Genomic DNA, 19334 nt, shown 5'->3' with positions numbered 1-19334 from the left:
GGCTGAGCTGGGGTTGGAAAGTAGCAACAGGAGGTGGAAGGAAGCTGCATAAAAATTGAGCGATCCACCTGTAGCTTCTAAATCACCTGGTCATGAAAAAAACCCAAATGTTTTCTGTTTCTGTGCAGAATGCTTTGGGCTATCACTGTGACAAGGGTATGCTGTCTTCACTGGTCAGCTGGATCGTGGCAGGCAATGTCACACCATCCTTTGTGGAGAGCAATGCCAACTCCTCTCAGGTGAGTGCCATGATGGTGTTTTATGTTGGGAAAAGCAGCATACTGGTTTAGGGTTTGTTGTGGGGTGGTGGTTTTTTGGGGTTGGTTTTTTTTTCAGTTTTTCTTCTTGGTCACTTTTTCTTCCTGTCCCAGAGTTTTCTTGTGATAAAATCCCAGTTTAGCCTAAGAAATGCTTTATTGCACTAAAAGGAACATGGATGTTTTGCACAGGGAGAGTTTGTCTAATCTTCATCCAAGAATTCATATAATAGGATTTATTAGTTAAATTTTCTTCTAATCTACTGTTGTTCTTGATTTGTTTAACAAGGCAAAATCTGTATAGCCTGACTTTTTTTTCAGGTCAGTCTTTATCTGATAAATATTTTGAATTCGAGTTATTTTCTCTCTGCTTAAGTGAGCTCCTTATTTAAGCAAAAAGGAAAGAAAAACCTCACAGTACCCCAGACAAAGATGTGTAGTGCAGGCGGAAGAGGGGAGATCTTATTTTACTGAGTTTGAGAAGGTTGTTTCCACCACAGCTCCCTGGGTGATTCTGTCAGTTGTGTCTACTTTTCCTCTTCTTTCCCAAAGTCTTACAAAGGGGAAGTTTGACTTTAAGGATAAAGAGGTTTTGTTATTGAGATGTGATAGCACCTTTTGCAACTCTGCCATGAGAATCCATCAAACACTTACTCCTCTTAAGAAATCATCAAGCTTCCTGAACCTGCCCCCTGCCATTTTGTTACCAATATCTTTGTCATTTCTGTGTTGTCCAGGTCTGGTTTGCATGGACAGTGTTAAATATGGAATCAATATTTGAAGAAGATTCACAGCTTCGCAGAGTTGTGGAGGGGGAGCTGGTTATCAATGCTTTAACTCCTGATCAAGCTTTGAAGGTGAGAAAACTGGTCATCTCTTTTCATTAAAATTAGAGAAAACTGCTGGAGAAAAGTGTTCCCCTGTATAATTTAGTTTTTCTCTTATGTACTACTTCCTTACCAGGATAAATGTATGAATAATGATTTACTTGGCTGTGCAGGAGCAAATACACTGCAAGGAAATCTTCATTGACATTTTGAGTGTATTTGGGTTCTTTTACGCTTAAAAGCTACAATGGAAATACCTGATTTTACTAAATATTTACAGAAAACTAATTTTGTGCTTTTGCATAATTTTCTGGGTTATCTAAATGCCTCACAACCTTCAGTGGATTTATTCTATACCCCTGATGTGGGGAGTGCTTATTTTTTAGGTGGGAAAATGTGTCTGAATTTCAAACAGAGGATTTCTCAGATGGCCTGAATTGTGCAAAAGACTGGCCTTTGCTTTTCTCTGCTTTCTGAATTATTTTCCAAGGCTTTCAAAACTATTCAGGTCTCTCCTTTAATAAGGCACTTAATCAGCTGTACTTCAGGCTATATTGCAGCCTTTTACAGCTTCTTTGCTCAAATTCAGTTAGAAATTCTGGAGAGAAGCAAGTGGAAACCAAAGCTGTCCATTCTCAAAGTGTAACTTTTGGCCCATTCTTTATCTCAGGTTTTTCAGTGTGTTTCAATAAAGGAAGTGGCCCTGGAAAAATAGGTTTGTTTGGCCTGTGACAAGTACATGCCTTGTATCCTTGGAGCTGGTCTGGAGAGCATTTGTTCTCTAGCTTGCATGTCTTGATTTAGCTGGAAAACAAAGAGTGTGGGCAGTGTGTGGAAAAGAGGTTTGGTGTAGGGGATGAGGAAGTGCCAGGGTCTGCTCCCAGTCTTGGGAGCTCAGAAAAGCCTTCCATTTCCCTGCTTCAGGTACAGTCCAGGGGAGCTTGGAGTGAGGCTGTTTAATGGTTTAGTGGATCTGTGGTGTTGCTAAGATGGGATACTGCTACTCATAGTTTGCTTGATTTTGTTCTGCTTTTGCTTCTGTGTTCCTTCTTCACGTTAGTTATACTGTGCATTTTGAATTTTCACTAGATCTGTATTAAATGTAATATGGAAAAAGCTAAAACTAGCGTGCTGGAGATCTAAACCAGGGACATCTTCTGTGAGGAAGAACAGTAATTAACTGTAATTAACACCAGGTCCCATATGTTTGCCTTGTGTCAGAGCCATCGTGCTGGGGGTCTGTAAGCATCAGAGGTGTAGGTCTGCTCTCCAGCATAACTGTGAGATGGGCAGCTCATCCTTCAAGGCCTGTAACAGATGTGTGACTGCTTCCAGAGTTTTCTCCTCTGTAATTACCAAGTGTTCACACTGTGTTAATCTGCTCAGTTAACCTGTGACAGCCTGTTACAGCACCACACTTGTGTGGAAATGTTGTTTCTGCAGAAAGCCCAGACCCAGCTGAAGCTGCCCATCGTCCCTTCCCTCCAGAGGCTCATGATTTACCGCTGGGCTCACCAGGCCCTTGCTACCCCTGCAGATCACCCTCTTATGCCACTGGTCTGGCAGAAATTCTTCCTCCTGTACCTTCACCGACCAGGACCACAGTATGGGTGAGTCTGACCTGCTCCAGCAGATTATCAAGCACTAATTAAGTGCACAGCAAGTGAGGGTCAGTGCATTACACTGGCTGCTCCTGAAAGCAGTGAGTACCAGCAGCTTCTCTGGTGAGCCAGTTTGTCTGCAGAGATGCTGATTTGACATTTGCAACAAGACTTAGTAATGCTTTTTCATTCATTTTTAGATTACCTGTAGATGGCTGTATTGGAAGACGCTTTTTTCAGAGTGCAGCTCATGTTAACTTACTAAATGAGATGAAGCAGCGGCTGACAGAGGTGGCAGACTTCCACCATGCTGCCAGTAAAGCACTGAGAGTGGAGAGTCCTGAGGGCAGTGACAGGTCACCAGAGAAGGCCAGCTGCTCACCTGATTACCTGACTTCACCTGAGCTGCATAGGGAACTTGTCAGGTAAAAAAAAAAAAAAAAAAAAAAAAAAAAAAAAAAAAAAATCCTGCCCTGTTTCATATTAATCAATGCAATTGCCTGAGTGCCTGAGTAACTGCTACAGCACAGTTGTGGCTGTGTGAGGAATGAAGGGATGTGACCTTAGATGTACTGCAGCCACTTTCTAAAAGCATGGAATCATAGAACATTCAGATTCAAAAAAGCTTTTCAAGATCATCAAGTCCAGCACTTAACCCAGCACTGTCAAGGCCACCACTAACCCATGTCCCCAAGTGCATAGTTGGGCTCAAATCCATTCCTCTGATTGCATAACTTGTTTAGTTTGAGACCAGGGTGTTTTTACTAAAAATAATACATTGTAGATAGGTTTGTCACTCCGTTTAGGGGAATAGCTTTGCTTTTTAATGAACGGTAGCCCCATGCTGGCAAAATATTTATTATTTAGGCATATCTGCCACTCATATGTACGTTACCAGCTATAAATGTAAAAAGACTAGTTGGTGTGTATATGTTTGTCACAGAACAGGGCCTGAATTTCTGTCTGAGTAAGATTACTTCATCAGATAATTTACTGTTGTCTTCAACACATAGTTCAAGCGGTTTGCTTCGTTAGCAACCTAAAGGTGAGCTCTGACAAGTTTGTTCTGTGCCACCTGAAAAATGGTAAATCTGCTTACCAAAACCTCGCCACAGGTCTCACTTTTTGTCTTGGAGTAGGCTAAGGAGGGAGACATAGTCACTCACTGCTACTCAGCTGGTGAGTGCCCACTTCTGTGAGGGATAGTAGCTCCTAATAGATATCTATACGTCATGTACACTAAACCTGAGGAAGTATATGAATATTGCTAGGAAATAGTTGAAAGGATTATTAGAAATATTTGAAAAGAGTCCCTTGTTCAGGGGCCCTGGATGTATGGAATCTGAACTCCTGCTCAGTGCTCCCTTCAGCAGTCAGTAGGTATTGTGCAAACAAACGAGGGAGATCATAAATCCCACTTGATTGTCTGTGAAAAATAATCCAGAGATAGTCACAGGATGAACTTGATTAATATTTTCAGACTTTGATTTCAAATAAGTTTCCTGCTCCAGCAGAAAACCAGAGTACTCTATGCCCAAATAAATCTTACACTCAGGAAGTTTAATGACCTGTCTAGTTTCCTAGACAGGAGGGAAATTATTGGTAGTGTTTATAGGGGCTCATTCTTGGAGTTGGTCTACTTCCATTTTTTCACCAGTGACACTGATGAAGGAAGCAGGAGTTTGCTAGTGATATTTAATACAGTGTGAAGATTTAATGGCATTCTAGTGCTTCCTTCTCAGGAAGGGCTTGGATGGTGTGACTGTAAAAATGGTAGCAGTCGGTGGAATGATGTCAGCTGAAAAAAAGGTGTATTTATGTTAAAGTTTTAACAAAGGAGGAAATGAGAATGAACTAGCCATGAATGAAACTCTGAAGAGAACTTAAAAGATATGACTTAACTCAGGCATTACTTTTTTGAGCAGGAACTGCAGAGGGGTTCTGGGGTAGGAAGCCAAACTTGCTCACATGTACTCTGTTTATTCCATTGGTCTTCTGAATGGGATTGTGGTGATGCTTTCTGACATAAGATACTATTCCAGTCCTGGGTCTTATGCATAAATGTTTGCATAAATGTTTTCCTTTTCAGAATTTGTCCTCTTTGTTGCTGTCCTTCATATTTTTCTAGGTACCTCCTGTCCACTGTGGGTCTTTAACTTGGCAGTAAACAAGTGAAAATGTGCCTGAAATATCTTTTTTTGACCATGCCGCCTTGTCACATTTTTTGTTGCTCTAATTCTAACTTCAGAAAAATCAAATTCACACTGAATTGTTTTTCCCTTCTTTTTTTTTTTTTTTTTTCCCTTAGGCTTTGTAATGTTTTAATTTTGTGGTTGGAAGAAGAGAGTTTCCAGAAAGGAGATACATACATTCCCTCTTTACCAAAGCAGTATGATGCACATAGACTTGCTAAAGTTATGCAGAATCAACAGGTGGGTTGCTAATAACCCTGAAAATCTGAAATCTAAAGTCCACTTCCTAAAATGAGTCTTTGAAATCAGTGAGAGAGTTGTGTTACTGGTCTTTAATACACATACAGCATGTATGATACCTTCATAGCTCTAACCTTTTTTCCTAAAATCCTATGCTATCCCAAACTGCCTTCCTTTATGTTTGAAAGAGGACTCGGATGTAGATTCTTTGCATATCTGTCATTTCTTGCAACACAATCCTTTTCCTGTACTGCTCTGTAATTCTTTTTGTATTCTATGTTAGTGTTAGAGGATTATTTAAGTTGCAGCTTTAAATAACAATAGACTAGAAGCCAAAACCTGCTTGCGTTGATAGTCTGTAAAATGTCAGGTTCAGCTATAAGTTAGTGAGAGTGTATTGTTCTATTCTTCAGTTATTCTATTATTCTATTCTTCAAGCCTAAAGAGTTATTTTGGAAGGGCATTTCTTATACTTGCTTTGTTTTCACTCCTCCAGTGTATATGACTATTGGAAATGCAGCCTGCTTTAGGCTGGCTGCAGTTAATCATGCTGTGATGTTTTAGACTATCTTAGTCTCTTGTATTCCCTTTTTAGGAGCAGATTTTTAGTAGTCTGTCTTTATCTTTGTCTCTTATGTATTAGAAATTACACCATGCGTCAGGTTTCATCTTTAAGTGTCACAAGTGCTTTTCAGTAGATATCTATATATGTAATAAAAATTGTTCAGTGTTTTTCTTCAGTTTAGTTTTTTTGCACTTAATAATAAATTTCCTGACTTAAAACTGCAGGGTATATATTTTATGTAGTTACTTTAGTTGCCCAGCTACTGGAATGGGTGGACAGCACATAGTGCTGACCAAAACAGGGGACGATAATTTAATTCTTTTGTGCTCCAGGATCTGTGGATGGAATATGTGAATGTGGAACTCATACACCATGAGTTTCAGGAAGCTCTGAACCTTTGGATGCAGGTTCAGCTTGAATCACATCCAACTTGTGCTTCTGCAGGGGAAAGAGATTTCACCAACCCTTTGTCAGGTAAGAGATATAAATGCTGTTAAGGGAACTGCACCTTCAAGAATTACTGGGATGTCAAAGCTCTGGTTTCTTTAGGAGCTTGATGATGCCTGTCAATAAAGATATTAATCTGGTTTGTTTTCTGTGGGTACAATATTTTCCATGAAGTTGTCATGGTTTTCTCATTAAGATTTTCATGATGACATGAAAATGATGACATTGATGCTTTTTGGCTTCAAGTTTGCCATGTCACACAGCAGAGCTAGGGTATCATGGGTGAGCTCCTCAAAAGTTCCTCTGCACAAAGTGTACTCCAGACATTTTCCCAAAATTTAGAGAGACACAGGTGAAAGCAAAGGTAAAACCAACTGTACTTGAAAACATATTGTCTCTGGGTTTTGGTTTTTTTTTTTTAGTTTAGTTTAGTTTAGTTTTGTTTGTTTGTTTTTTGTGTTGTTTTTTCCCTGTGTGTTTCCCCTGGAATTTTGGCATAGTGAAAGGGTTGTTCTAGCACAACAGAAGAGGTGATAGTCATAGCTGAGACATTAAGGACGTGGAGAGATTGGATTTGGGGCTGATCTAAAGAAGAGGAAGGAGTTGAGGGAATAGAACGGAACTGGAATACTTTTGTAACTGTTTGGACAAGGAAACTGAATGGAAATCAGCAGGAGGAGAGGGCTGACCCAGAGAGAGACTGTGCTCTGAGAAGGCATTGACACTGACAAGGTTACTGGTGAGGATAGTATAGGGAAAGGAAAATGAATCTTGCTTAAAATTTTGTCTATGTGTGTGTGTCAGATGTAAAATAAATGGAGTGAAGGGAAAACTGGAAGATAGGAGTGATTGGGGAAAATGAGGAAACCAATAGGTCTTTTGATCCTAATCTTTGTGTGATGGAAGAGCTGGTCATGAAAACTGGCAGTGTGAAATAAAGTTTGACAAAAATAAGAATATTACTTGAGTGTTTTTTTTTTTCAAAGGGGGAAGCCTGAGAAATATTTGCCTGCAGTTAAAAATGCTTCATGTAAGAAAACAAATGGTTTTGTTTAGTTTCTCCTAAACTGTTCTTACTGACCAAACTTCCTTCTGCTTTTTTCAAAACTTTTTTTTGTAGCCAAAGTGAGGATCATGAACAATTTGAAGAAGCTTGATACTCCCAAGCCCCCTCTGCCTCTGCAGACGATGAAAGCTCCTGTGCCAGTGATTTCCTCTGCCACTCTGGTGAGCCAGAAAGACGCGATCCAGCTCATGCGCAGGGACCTGAACATCTTACAGCAGCACGCCAAGTGAGTCATGTCTGTGCTCCTTGTGTCTCTCCAGTGGGTCCAGCACTGCCTTAAAATTATTGTGGAGTCACAGAATGGCCTGGATTGGGAGGCACCTTAAAACTCACCCCATCTTACCCGTGCCATGGGCAGGGACACCTTCCACTGTCCCAGGGTGCTCCAAGCCCCATCCAGCCTGGCCTTGGACACTGCCAGGGATCCAGGGACAGCCCCAGCTGCTCTGGGCACCCTGGGCCAGGGTTTCCCCACCTTCACAGGGAACAATTTCTTCCTAAAGATGCCCTTCACAGCAGCCTTGTTTATGGTGTTAGCACAAGACTGTCAGTACTTGACTTCTGCTTCTTGTCCCATTTGTTTCCTCTTTCTTCTGATCTATCAGGTGGTTATTCTACTTCTTCAACTGACATGAGACTGCACAAGTCTTACCTAATGACTGAGATTACATCAGATGGCATCTAATTTACTTTCTCATTTTGCATATTGACTGATCTAAAGCCTCCTTTTAGGCTAGATTTGGTGACAATGAGTTATTTAACCCTTTTGCACTAAGGTAGTAGTTGCAATGTGAAGCACCCAGGAGAGAAATCTGATTTCTGGTTCTGATAGCTTTGGTAATGAAAGAGACTTTCTGTGTTCAATATTCCAACTCAGATAATCCAGTCACAACTGGTCAATCTATAGCTGTTCTTTCTTAATGTAGTAATTTAATAACAATATTATGAACCAGAACAAAAGCTACTAAGCACATGAGAGGCTATGTCTAAACAATTCCACTATCAATTTTAGGTGGCTTCTCTTTTTTCTGTTTTCTGGTTTGTTTTGGTTGGTTTTGGTTGGGTTTTTCTGTGTGTTTTTTTTTTTTTTTTTCTTTGTTTTGTTTTGTTTGTTTTGTTTTTGTTTTGTTTTGTTTTGGTCTGGTGGAAAATTGCATTTCCTGTAGAGATTATTCTGTTCATATCAAGGTTGTCATATCAAGTAATTCAAAAGAACTCACACATACTTGAGTAGTTTTGTTCTTATGAACCTGTTTTTTTTTTTTTTTTTTTTACTTTGAAGTGGTATTACTTTGAAGTTTTAGCTCAATTTCATTTGATAACCTTTTATGTTTTCCAGGAAAGTGTCATGAATCTTTGTACAGCACATTAAATTGAAGTCTCCTCTCTTAAAAATTCTCAGCATTGGTGTTTTCAGAAAAGATTTTGGTAATTTTATTAATAAATGCCTTTCAGAACTGCAGCTCTCTGGGAGTCTCAGCATGTTGCTCTGAACAGTGAGATCCTGGACACCGTGCCTAAGCTGTATGTCAACAGGGAGGAGCAGGTCACCCTCCACCTGGAGTGCCGGGGAACTTCAAATAAAGGCTGCCAGGGAGCAGCTCAGCTCACCATCCAGGTCAGAGGCATGGCATCACCTCTGTTTTGGGGCTGGTGAACATAGAGGATGAGTGTGAAATGGCTGAATTATTATAAAAGGGGTAGCATTTGACTGAATAAATCCACAGACATATTAGTGATCTGAAATACCTTGTGTAATGCTTAAAAGGAGAAGCAGATCAAGAGCTGAAGAATAAGTTGTTGCATAATTTGTTTTGCTTGTGGCATCTATTCTAAACTGCTTCCCAGTGAATGGATGTGGGTATTTGCTTGCTGATAGGAATAGAAGCATGAAAATGTTTATGGAAATACTCCCATGTTGCTTAGTAAATTAATTTTTTGATCCCCTCTAAGTTTCAGTCCCTGTGGATTAAAAGCCTTAGATAAAAGACAATAATTCTATTAGCATGTGTGATAATTAATTAGGAACATGACCAAGGATATGTGCTTGGGCACGATGTACTAAATCTGATGAAGGCTCTCAGGGGGAAAGCCATCCAAATTCAGAGTTCTCTGACTGGACTCTGCTTAGTTTTTGGAAATAGCTGCAACATGGAAGTGTTCTAGCAAAACCATGTTAATTCTGCAATGAATGTGTGTCTTTTTGTCATTTAGTTTGAAGGGAAGCACAAAAATGAAGCAGTGAGCCAGCAGCTTCATGCTTTGCGTAAAGAAGTGAGACAGCTGCAGGCAGAAGCCATGAAGCCACCTTCCCTGGGTGTTGTGGAATCAGCTGTGCACGTGGAGAATTTCATAACGTAGGTTGTTCAGATGCTGCTCTGGGTAGTGGTGTTTGTGATTCCATTTTGGTGTGTTAGAGTTAAAATGTGGAGCCTGTTTGTGTGTTTTTCCTCATGTTCATCAGCTTGGGCCAGCAACAGAGCTGGAATCCTGAGATGTGTGTGTTTGTGACACAGTAATTCTTATTATCAGAGGGTCACTCAGGCTCAGCAGGGCACACAGTATTGTACTTCTGTTTATTGTTTTCTGCTTCGTTTTGTTGTTCTGTGTGTTATAATAGCCCTCCTAATCCTGTAAAAAGACTGAGTGATGACAAGGATGCTGTGCTAAACATTAGGAAGTGGCAAACTGTACCACAGCTGTCTCAGCCATAGGCTAAATTGCATGATGTCAATATGACTCTCTATGGGTTTTTCTTCATTATAGTGCAGGACATAAATCTTTAATAGAGTGCTAAAATTTGAAGTAGCTTTTAAATAGGTGAAACAGAATGGTGCAGTGAAAGCTGGCTAGATAATACCACTTTTTTTTGGGGGGTGGGGGGGGGATATGAATAAAATGGGGTCATCCAAGGCCCTCTTCCTCACTTTTATGGTTTATCCCAGAGGTCCACTTTAGCAACTTTGTCCTCAGTCTTCCACATTTCTGCTGGGATTCTCTTAGAGTAACTGGTTTACTATAGAGTGTAATGATTGTACAAGTAAAAGGGTTTATGAACTGCTTCTGCTTGTTCATTCTTGATCACTAATCTCAAAAATTCTGTGGATAAGCTAGTTCTTGGGATTTACATCTGTGAAATTGCATCTTCTTCACCTGTTTTAATTCAGATTTAGTGAAGAGGTTTGGTCTCAATGAAACATTTACTTGGCAATGCACAAGAAAAGATTGATTCTCTTTTAATTCTTTTATTGTTGAGCCTGTGAAATAAAATAGGGTTGGTTTTCTTGACATACAGAGTTGGTTGGGATGCCATCAGAATATGAGGAACACAGGATTAAAGGGATAAACAATCCACTGGAATTATGCATCGGGTATCTTGCAGTGTTCACTTTCTGACTCTGATTATGGAGACTTTCTAAGGTTTGGAAGTATCCATTTCAGGCAGCAAAATTACATGAGCTAAATCTGTGACTTTTCAGTCTGGATATGAGAAGGAGGGGTACTCCTTCTCATATCACAAATAGTGATATGAGAAGAGATGAGAAGATATGAGATGAGTATCACACTCATCTCAAGGTTATATATTGACATTAAACCTTTCTTTATTGTCACAGGTTGTTCTCCGTGTGTAAATTTAATTTGCCTTCTTAACTGAATTTTTTAGGGCCCTGATAAACATCTACAAGGTACAGCCTATGCCTGCAATCAAGAAAGTTGGAATTGGTTTGTTTTTTACATTGGTGGAATATGTGTGTGATGAAACTCAACGTAATCCTCCCACAAGGCAGTTCTTCACGTCCTGCATTGAGATTCTGGGCCAAGTGAGTTTATTTCTTGAATCTGAAAATATTTTCTAAATTTTTAAAATTTGATTTTTGATACTTATTCCAATTTCACTGCTGTTAATGGGGGGAGGTGGCCCTAAACAAATTCAGAAGCCTTAATTTCTGAACTTCTATCCCATTTTGTTTTCAGCTAATTGTAATGTGCACAGTCTTTAGGAGAGATGAAGCTTATATTTTGCATTATATTTTGCTGTGTTTGTGCTCTGAGAAAATCATTTAGCCTCTGCTTTGGGTCCAGATACTTACTTTTATCTTAAATATAGTTTATTTCAGTGTGGAGCTGTCCTTGAGCACCTCTAACAGCTGAAGTACTGAGAAGTTCTTCACAGCTGTAATTCTGTTAAATTTTTCCTATTATCATGCAGGGTTGGTGAAATCAGGATTCATTTTCTTATGCTATTCCATCATAAAAAATGGTATTTCTGGGTATTTTAGACAGCATATGTTATCACATATGCCGGTCTAAAGTGAGCTAGGAAGACATGTTTGTTTTGTGTTTTATCTTGTGGAATAGCAGCATTTAGATGATGTTAATCTTATCATCTCAGTCTCTAGTTTTTGAGAGGAACTTCCTTTTTTATAAAAGGACCAAAACTGTGGGTGTCTCAACAACAAGCTTAAGAGGTGTATTTTCCAGCTGTCTGATATTTGGCTGTTATTTTTTCCACCATTCCCACTTCCCTCAGGTGTTCATCAGTGGGACCAAATCAGAGTGCAAGCGTCTGCTCCAGACCATCCTGCAGAACCGAAGGCTCTGTACTCTCCTTTCTCCTTACTTCACTCCTGTAGCCTCTCCCAGTGAATTTGTGGCTTTGTATGAAAAAGTCGTGGCCTTTCTGAGTGAGGATAACAGCGATGTTGTCTTCATGCTGTTGACAAAGGTGGGTGTTCTTTGCCGAAAGACTGTGTTCTTAAGCTAAAGAGGAAAGAGGTGCAAATCTGGTACCTTAAAATAACATTGACAGTTTCTGTAGAGCTGTGTTGGTCATACTGAATGATGAAGTGTTACATTTAAGCTCAAGAGGGGCTGGAGTCAAAAGCAAATAGCTTAAGTAGCCTTTTCTAGTCTAGATAGTGTCAGTATGTGCTTTGCCGGGCTTACTGCTGAAATTAAAACCATCTCTTGATGACTACTTCTGCCTGTATCTCTGCAAAGACGTTCATTACAATAGCCAGTGAATGCCAGGTGTCTTAAGAATCAAAATTTGGGATAGTGTCTGCATTTTCCAGCTCTGTTTGGCACCCCTGTCCTTCCTGTCTGTCTTAAAACAGAGTAAGGTAATAGCAAGATGTGAATTCCACATCTCATGATACTGCCAGTGGAGAAATTAGTGTAATATTTGGCCTTTGATATTGCTCTGATTCTCCTCTTCAGTTACAGGGAGGCATCTGGGAGCAGCAGGCAGTCTGTCCTGGGCAGGACTCTGAGCTGTCCATGGTGGCAGTATTGGCCCTCCTGACCAAGGTCTGAGCAGATGCTTAGGGGCTACAAAGGCTTTGCTCCTCTTCCTGAAAATGTATGGACCTTGGGCATCAGTCCAGTTTAATGCTTGTGTGGAAACTCAGACTCATCTTTATGAATCTGAGCCCCTCGGCCTAGAGCTGTTCCATAGATGTAGAGACTTCTGCAGTATGCTAAATCATAGCCTTTGGAGAGTGAGGTTTGGTGTTCGGGCTAACGAGATGCAATGAGGTTTTTGTTAGATACATAAAAATGTCATGATTTAGCATCCCTGGTGACTTCTCCCTCCTCCCAAAGGTGTTGTGTCTGCTGAATCTCCTGCTCATAAATGCTCCCTCTGCTCTGTTGTAGTTCGACCTGACGCAGTGGCTGAGCGTGGCCAAGCCGCCTCTCTCGGAGCGCACCCAGCTCCTGGAGTCCATTCACCTGGCTCTCAATGCTTGTGGCCTGGAACCTGAAGAAGACATTTTGATGCCATTTAATATCTTCTGCAAGCATTGGACTAACCTTCTCCAGTATCAGTTCCCTGACCACTACAGTGATTTCTTAAGGTTGTTTGTGCAAAGTGAGTATCTGAGGTGATGCATCCTAAGTATTTGTGCAGGACTCTTCTGGCTTAAAAATATGAACCCTGTGCAGTAGAGTTAAACTGCAGAATGATTTACACTTCCTTAGGTTTCTACCTTGGGTGTTTTTATGTGCCTTGCTGTGTAATGTGGTTTTTTAGACATATTGTAGCTCTTCAGTGGGTCAAGGCATACACATCAGTGACAACAGATTTTCACTCCATGTAACAGGAGAAGGATGGAGTAGAGTCTTCTGTTAATGGAGGCACCTATTAATGATGGTTATGCTATGGTCTGTAATGCAGAACCCTTGTTTTTGCTTATCCTTCCATGTCACGTGGAGAGCTGGAATGATGATGTTAACTGATGCTGAAATCTGCTGAAAATGTCCTGGTTGACATTTGATGCCACGCATATTCTGATGTGCCCCTCAAATGACAACAAAAGTGCTTCTCTCTGTCAAACCATACCTGCTGAGGGAGCAGCTGTCTCTTAGTGGGTATTTGCAGCAAGGGATATACAAAGTGGGAAGCTGTCTAAGAAGAGAAACATTTAGATGCCAAAAGGAAATGTTAAGAGGATTACATTTGCAAACTAGAGATGATCTCTCACCCTTAAACTTGGGGCTTTCAAACTCCCACTTCCCTTAATTTTTCATGTAGCAGGGAGCTCTAATTTCAGCCTTGTTTGACTTGTTTGGAGAAAGGGACTAATCTCTTTCTGGTTTTAACAAATGCATTCCCTTCTTTCTCCTAAGGCTCATCAGAGCAGCTTCTAAGCCCTGACTGTTGGAAGGCATCACTTCAGGCTTTGGGGTGTGATTCAGCAGTGGCTGAGCAGGGCAGTTCCAAGAAAAGTGATCCTGCTGAAGGTCCTGTGGTGAAGGATGCTGCAAAAACTCTCCTCTCCACAGAACAGGTGGGTGCCTCTTGGGTTGATTAATGTTTTTCAGGTGATACAGATGCCCTCCAGTGACAGATAACACTGTTGTGCAGCCTTTCTGCAGCTGATTCACAGCTTCCTTCTTTTGACAGGTCAGAGAGACAATAGAATGGCTTTCTGCCTCCTTCTGCAAACTCCGACTGGCCTCGGTGGACTTCAGGACTTTTGGCCTGTTTTCAAAATGGACTCCTTATGTGGCTGAAGTGAACACATTCCTGGAGTATCTCATTAAACAACTGATTGACACTGAAGTTGCTAATTTAGCTCAAGAGCCTGTTGGCAGTAGCAGAATTTTAGCAGGTAATGTGTCTTAAAAGCAAATTACTTAAAAACAGACACCTGATTTCTCCAATTCCCTCTGTTAAGGGCCATTTAAATATACACCAAAATCTTCTTACTTTGCATTTGTGCAATAATGATAATATTAAAATACGGATGGGAAATGTTGCTGCTACTTCGTGCCATGTAGGACTTTATGCTTTATAATCTGAAAGGAAGCTTTTTAATATTTGAACTTGCCTCAAAATTATTTCATGAGGCAACTGTACTTTCTTAAGAAAAACAGAGTCTTTTGCACTGAGCAGAGGTTTGGAAGGAGACACTACTGAATTTCATCATGCATTATTTAAATCCGGAATAAGTTGGCTTTTATTTTTTTTTAAACTAATTTTAATTTAAATATTAATTAACACATTTTAATATGTGCAGGTTTAAAGCGTGAATTGTTATTGCCCCCCACAATCTCTGGGGGGCAATAACAATTAAAAGTGTATTAATAAAAGTGTTATTAAAAGTGTATTAATAAAACATCTTAAAAGTGTATTAATAAAACATCTTAACAATGCAAAATGCTTATGATGGTTGTTAAAACAGCCCTGTTGTTAACTTAAGCTATTATTAAGCATATTGTATTTTAAATTTTTATTTGACCAGAAAGAACTGATTGAATGGTTGGACTCAATGATCTTAGAGGTCTTTTCCAGTCTTGATTATTCTGTAATTCTGTGAATGTTAGAATGAGAAATGGATATTATATGCAAATTTATAAAAGTGTAATATGTTCACTGTTTTTGATTTGAAGGAAAAAAGCAACTTTGTTTTGTTTCCTTTTAGCATTGCAGTCCTTGTACTCAGTCATTGCTGGACTCTTTAAACCATGGATACTGGTCCTGGAGAAAGAAGATGAACGGTATATATTGCATTTTAAAATTAAATGAATTTTTTGCTAAAGTAGAGACTTTAGTCCTGTAAGAATGACTTTCCTTATTACCTGGTTTTTAATAATTCGTGACTGTCTTGCCTTCTATTTAAATAGCTCTCACTTTATAATTTCCTTAATAATTACAGAACTAATTCATGACCTACATCAATTTTTCCAAGGTTTAGATAGAATAATTATTTTAGATATGAGAAAGATCTTGTAATAATACAAGCAAGGCTTGATTATTTGAAGGGTTTCACTCAGTTCTAAAAACACTGAAACTTGAATTCCCAATTCCTGTTTTTTTTTAGCTTCCATAATATCTATAATACCTGTTTAAAAGATAACAAAAAAGCCAAACAAATACAACCCCAAATGCCAGTGGTATATATTAAGAAACTTTAGGCTAAATGAATGCTGTGATGCTCTATTGCCCTGTGTACCTCTGTCTTTACATGAAAAGGTACTTATACTACTATGCATTCAAATTTTGCTTTCTTTCAAAATTTAAAGCTTTTGGAGTTGTGAGTGCAGCCTTCAGCACTGAAGGTAGAAGGTTGTTTGCAGCTGGTGAATAATGTTATTGAGAAACTCTGTTGTTTCCACTCTGTTATGAAATATCAGACAAGTAATTTATGCTTACTCAGTGGATCTTCATAGGATAGGGGACTGTGCAGGTCTTCTAAGGAAGAAGAGAAGAGTCCCGAAAAGCTGAAACTGGGAGGACTGCTGATACCTATACTTCACTGCTTTAGAATATTTACATTGCACATATTTATGCTCAGGTAACTGAACACTGAAAGTTGTGTTGTGCTTCTTTTCAGTAGCCAGCCCTGCTACCCTTGGCTGGAGAGTGACACTCCTGTAGCCTCCACTGTGGTCAGTCTGTTTGCAGATTGCATCAAACTTTTGCATGAGAGCTTCAAAGGTGAGCATGAAATCCTAAGCCTCCCCACTTGTTGATTTGGAGGAAAAAAATACTAAAGTTTGGTGTGCATTTTTTTCTTTGAGTGTATTTTAGTGTAATTTACAGGTTTTTAATCTTCAAAAATAGGCTTTCTTCTGCAGTCAAGTTTTATCTGATTTTTTTTCTGTTGTTAATTCAGCCATTTTCTTTGATTCTAGAAAAGCTGTTGCCAAGCCACCATGGGGCTCTCTGGTTACACCTAATGCATTACTGTGAGTGTTGCACAGCCCCCAAAATGCCAGAGTTTATTCTCTATGCTTTCCACACTGAGTTCAAAAGGCTTCCATGGAAGGAAATGCATCCAGACCAGATGCTTATGGAGGAGTTCTTTAAAGTGAGTTTGTGGCATCTGTTGAATTAAGTTCATAGTCAGTGCTGCTGTTGGAAATAGCTGGAGAGCAGGAGACAGTTCTATTAGCAACTAGACTTTTAAAGTTTGTTTTTAGCATTCACAGCTGTTCAATTTGTAATGGATTTTTGTGAAGGGTGCTTTTGAGTCTTTGACAAAGTTGTGGGTAGTTGTACAGCTCCCTTTTTGTTGATCTGTGGGAGTGTCTCATTTATTGCATATGTATTTAATGTTTTTAGTTAGATTTAATATATTTTGCTATTGTCTCTCGCTTCCAAGTCGTCTGAGACAAGGTAAAGTTGTAAGAAGGAGAATAAAATGATGGAGAAAAGACATTTGTCTACTCCTCTGCTGACCTGAAATGCTGCTGTAGATTTACAGTTGGCTAAGGAACTGAAAAGTATAAAAGTACTTATGTTTTACATAATTTTATGCATGTCTTTTTCCCTTTCTCCTTCCTAGATCGAAAGAGGCAGCCCCAAGAGTTGTTTCTTGTTCTTGGGTTGTGTTTTATGTGAAGTAAACTGGGTCAGTGTCCTCTCTGATGCCTGGAATCCCAACCCTCACCCTCAGACTCACAGCATGATTGTCTGTTTGCTGTATATGATGGTCCTGCTGGCAAAGGAGGAACAGCTTATAGGCGAAGAGGTAATTTTTGTGATGGTTCATACCCACCTCTTAAAAGAAAAATAATCCTTTACTGGAAAGGACACGAGATCTTGTGACTAAATCCAGTTCATTGCTTCTGGAGGACTCTTCAGAGGGTCCTGATCATCTTAAAAAGTCCCATTTCACATCTGTCAGCTTTCTTCCACTTGCAGAATCTTCTGCTCTCCATTTCCTTTGAGGCATTACAAGATGCTGTCAAGATGTCACCAGCAGCCTTTGACCATCATTGTATTTCAGTTTAGGAAAATTACCAGCCTTCATGTGCTTTGACCTGAATGTGTTTGCTTGTCAGAAGCTTCTCAAGCTTCAGAAGATAGCTGTTTGCACATGGTGTGAGTCAGCCTCAGGAATTCCCTCCTTCCCTCCAGCAGTGTGTTAAACTGACCCACTATCAGGAGGTTTTTGCCTCCCAGGGCACTCCTGTGACACACCTAAATCTCAGATTTTCTCAGCCCTGTGTTCCAGGGCATGAGCTACGTGAGGAGTACTTGTTGTACCAGTGTCACATTCCTGTAGAAGTAGTGTAATTTGGGTTGGTTCTGGATTGTCCCCACAATTCCAGTATTTGTTCATTCTAAAATCTGCAGAAACATAGAATAGGGTATAGAATATCCTTAGCTAGAAGTAATCATTCAGTCCAACCCCTGGCCCTTTCCAGACCCCCCAACAATCCCACCCTGGGCATCCCTGGCAGCGCTGTCCAAACACTCCTGGAGCTCTGGCAGCCTTGGGGCCGTGCCCATCCCTGGGGAGCCTGGGCAGTGCCAGCACCCTCTGGGGAAAGAACCTTTCCCTGATATTCAGTCTAAACATCTAACAAACCTCTATGCCACTTGGTGTTTCTCTATGTCCAGGGGGCTCTTTGTCACTGCAGATGTTTAAGAATAGATGGGAGCTGCTCACAGAGAGACTTTTACATCTGCTGACTTCACTGCCTGTGTGAGCTGTGGGGCTGCTGTGCTGTTCAGGGTGGTATTTATGAGAATAACATGAGGAGTCCCCAGGTTGCTGGATGACTCACCAAATGGAGAATGAGGGACACAGTTTCTCCTGTGAACTTGCATTAATGTATTTTCAAAAATAATATTTTAGTGCCTCTTTTAAACATATACTGAAGTGACTTTAACTTGAAGGGTCTCCATATATTTCTAGCTGTCTTTACATGTTTACATGTCAGATCTTAACGTTTTTCACAGACTTTTGTTAGAGCTGCTGCAGCAGTCTGAATACAGTTCTGCAGGTGCTGGAGATGAAGTACATGTGTTAACTTACTGCTTGAATAAGGAATTGGTTTTCAGACAAACTCCCTAAGGTCATCTATTTCTGTGGGTTTTCAGCTCCATCTCCTTCAAATTCTCTGAAGCCAGAGCTTCCTTCCAATATTGAGTACTGTGAGTATGAATTGAAAACTGCAAAGAAGGTGCAGCTTAAACTGATGTCTTTAAATCTGCAGGAATCTCCACTCATAAATCTTCTTGGACAGACCAGCTCTCTTCCTTGGCAGCTTGTGGGCATTTCATCCTATGAAAGCATCATCAGCTACTGCAACAGTCACTATTCTCCCTCTGTTATCCTTGCTAAGGATGCTGGAGCTGAACTGATTGTGAAGCTCCTGAAAATCTCAGCAGGCTTTGGAGCATCTTCAGATACTCACGTCCACCTTGTGAGTTGAACTAGTTGTGAAGCATCTCCTTGCTCTTCTTGGCTTTTGTGAGGTTCTGTTTGTGTATATTATAGAATGGGGAAAGAGTTCTAGGTGTGGATTTTCTTTTTTTTTTTTTTTTTTTTTTTTGTCCCTAATTGCTTTTAATTTTGTTTGACAGGATGCAACACTGAAGTGCCGAGTGTACATTCGCCAGGTGGTTCAGTTCCTCAGCACCTTAGAACAAAGTGGAAAGATAACCCTTGCAGTTTTGGAACAAGAAATGGCCAAGTTGCTAGATGATGTAGTCATCTTTAATCCCCCAGGTTTGTGTTGCGGGAATGGCAAATTACTTTAAAGCTGTCAAAATCCTGTATTCTACTGAGTGGATTGATGAATATCTTTGATGGTTTAATTATTTACATTACTGTCACGTCTCCCTTATGGGCAGCAGGGCATGGTGCTTTGGTGATGTGTGCATAGGTGGCATATTAGC

General features: G+C 40.1%; 1 protein-coding gene across 4 annotated transcripts in view; it reads left to right on the top strand.

The window, feature by feature from the left end:
• EPG5 (ectopic P-granules 5 autophagy tethering factor) overlaps positions 1-19334 on the top strand; it is a 54469-nt gene that overhangs the window by 26144 nt on the left and 8991 nt on the right. For 2 of the 4 annotated variants that reach the window (XM_059837031.1, XM_059837030.1), the window contains exons 20-39: positions 129-239; positions 995-1114; positions 2528-2694; positions 2886-3110; positions 4994-5117; positions 6015-6156; positions 7250-7421; positions 8651-8813; positions 9410-9552; positions 10860-11016; positions 11727-11921; positions 12854-13067; positions 13826-13986; positions 14103-14310; positions 15124-15199; positions 16039-16139; positions 16337-16512; positions 16990-17175; positions 18650-18859; positions 19020-19164. In XM_059837031.1, coding sequence (XP_059693014.1) covers positions 129-239; positions 995-1114; positions 2528-2694; positions 2886-3110; positions 4994-5117; positions 6015-6156; positions 7250-7421; positions 8651-8813; positions 9410-9552; positions 10860-11016; positions 11727-11921; positions 12854-13067; positions 13826-13986; positions 14103-14310; positions 15124-15199; positions 16039-16139; positions 16337-16512; positions 16990-17175; positions 18650-18859; positions 19020-19164 — 3196 coding nt within the window. Of the gene's footprint in view, positions 1-128; positions 240-994; positions 1115-2527; positions 2695-2885; positions 3111-4993; positions 5118-6014; positions 6157-7249; positions 7422-8650; positions 8814-9409; positions 9553-10859; positions 11017-11726; positions 11922-12853; positions 13068-13825; positions 13987-14102; positions 14311-15123; positions 15200-16035; positions 16140-16336; positions 16513-16989; positions 17176-18649; positions 18860-19019; positions 19165-19334 lie in introns of all 4 variants that reach the window. The other 2 variants (XM_059837029.1, XM_059837028.1) reach the window with 1 other exon arrangement.

The sequence above is a fragment of the Haemorhous mexicanus genome, chromosome Z (genome assembly GCF_027477595.1).
Source record: "Haemorhous mexicanus isolate bHaeMex1 chromosome Z, bHaeMex1.pri, whole genome shotgun sequence".
Taxonomy (NCBI): Eukaryota; Metazoa; Chordata; class Aves; order Passeriformes; family Fringillidae; genus Haemorhous; species Haemorhous mexicanus.
Note: the sequence above shows the minus strand (reverse complement) of the source record. Positions and strands in the feature narration are given on the sequence as shown.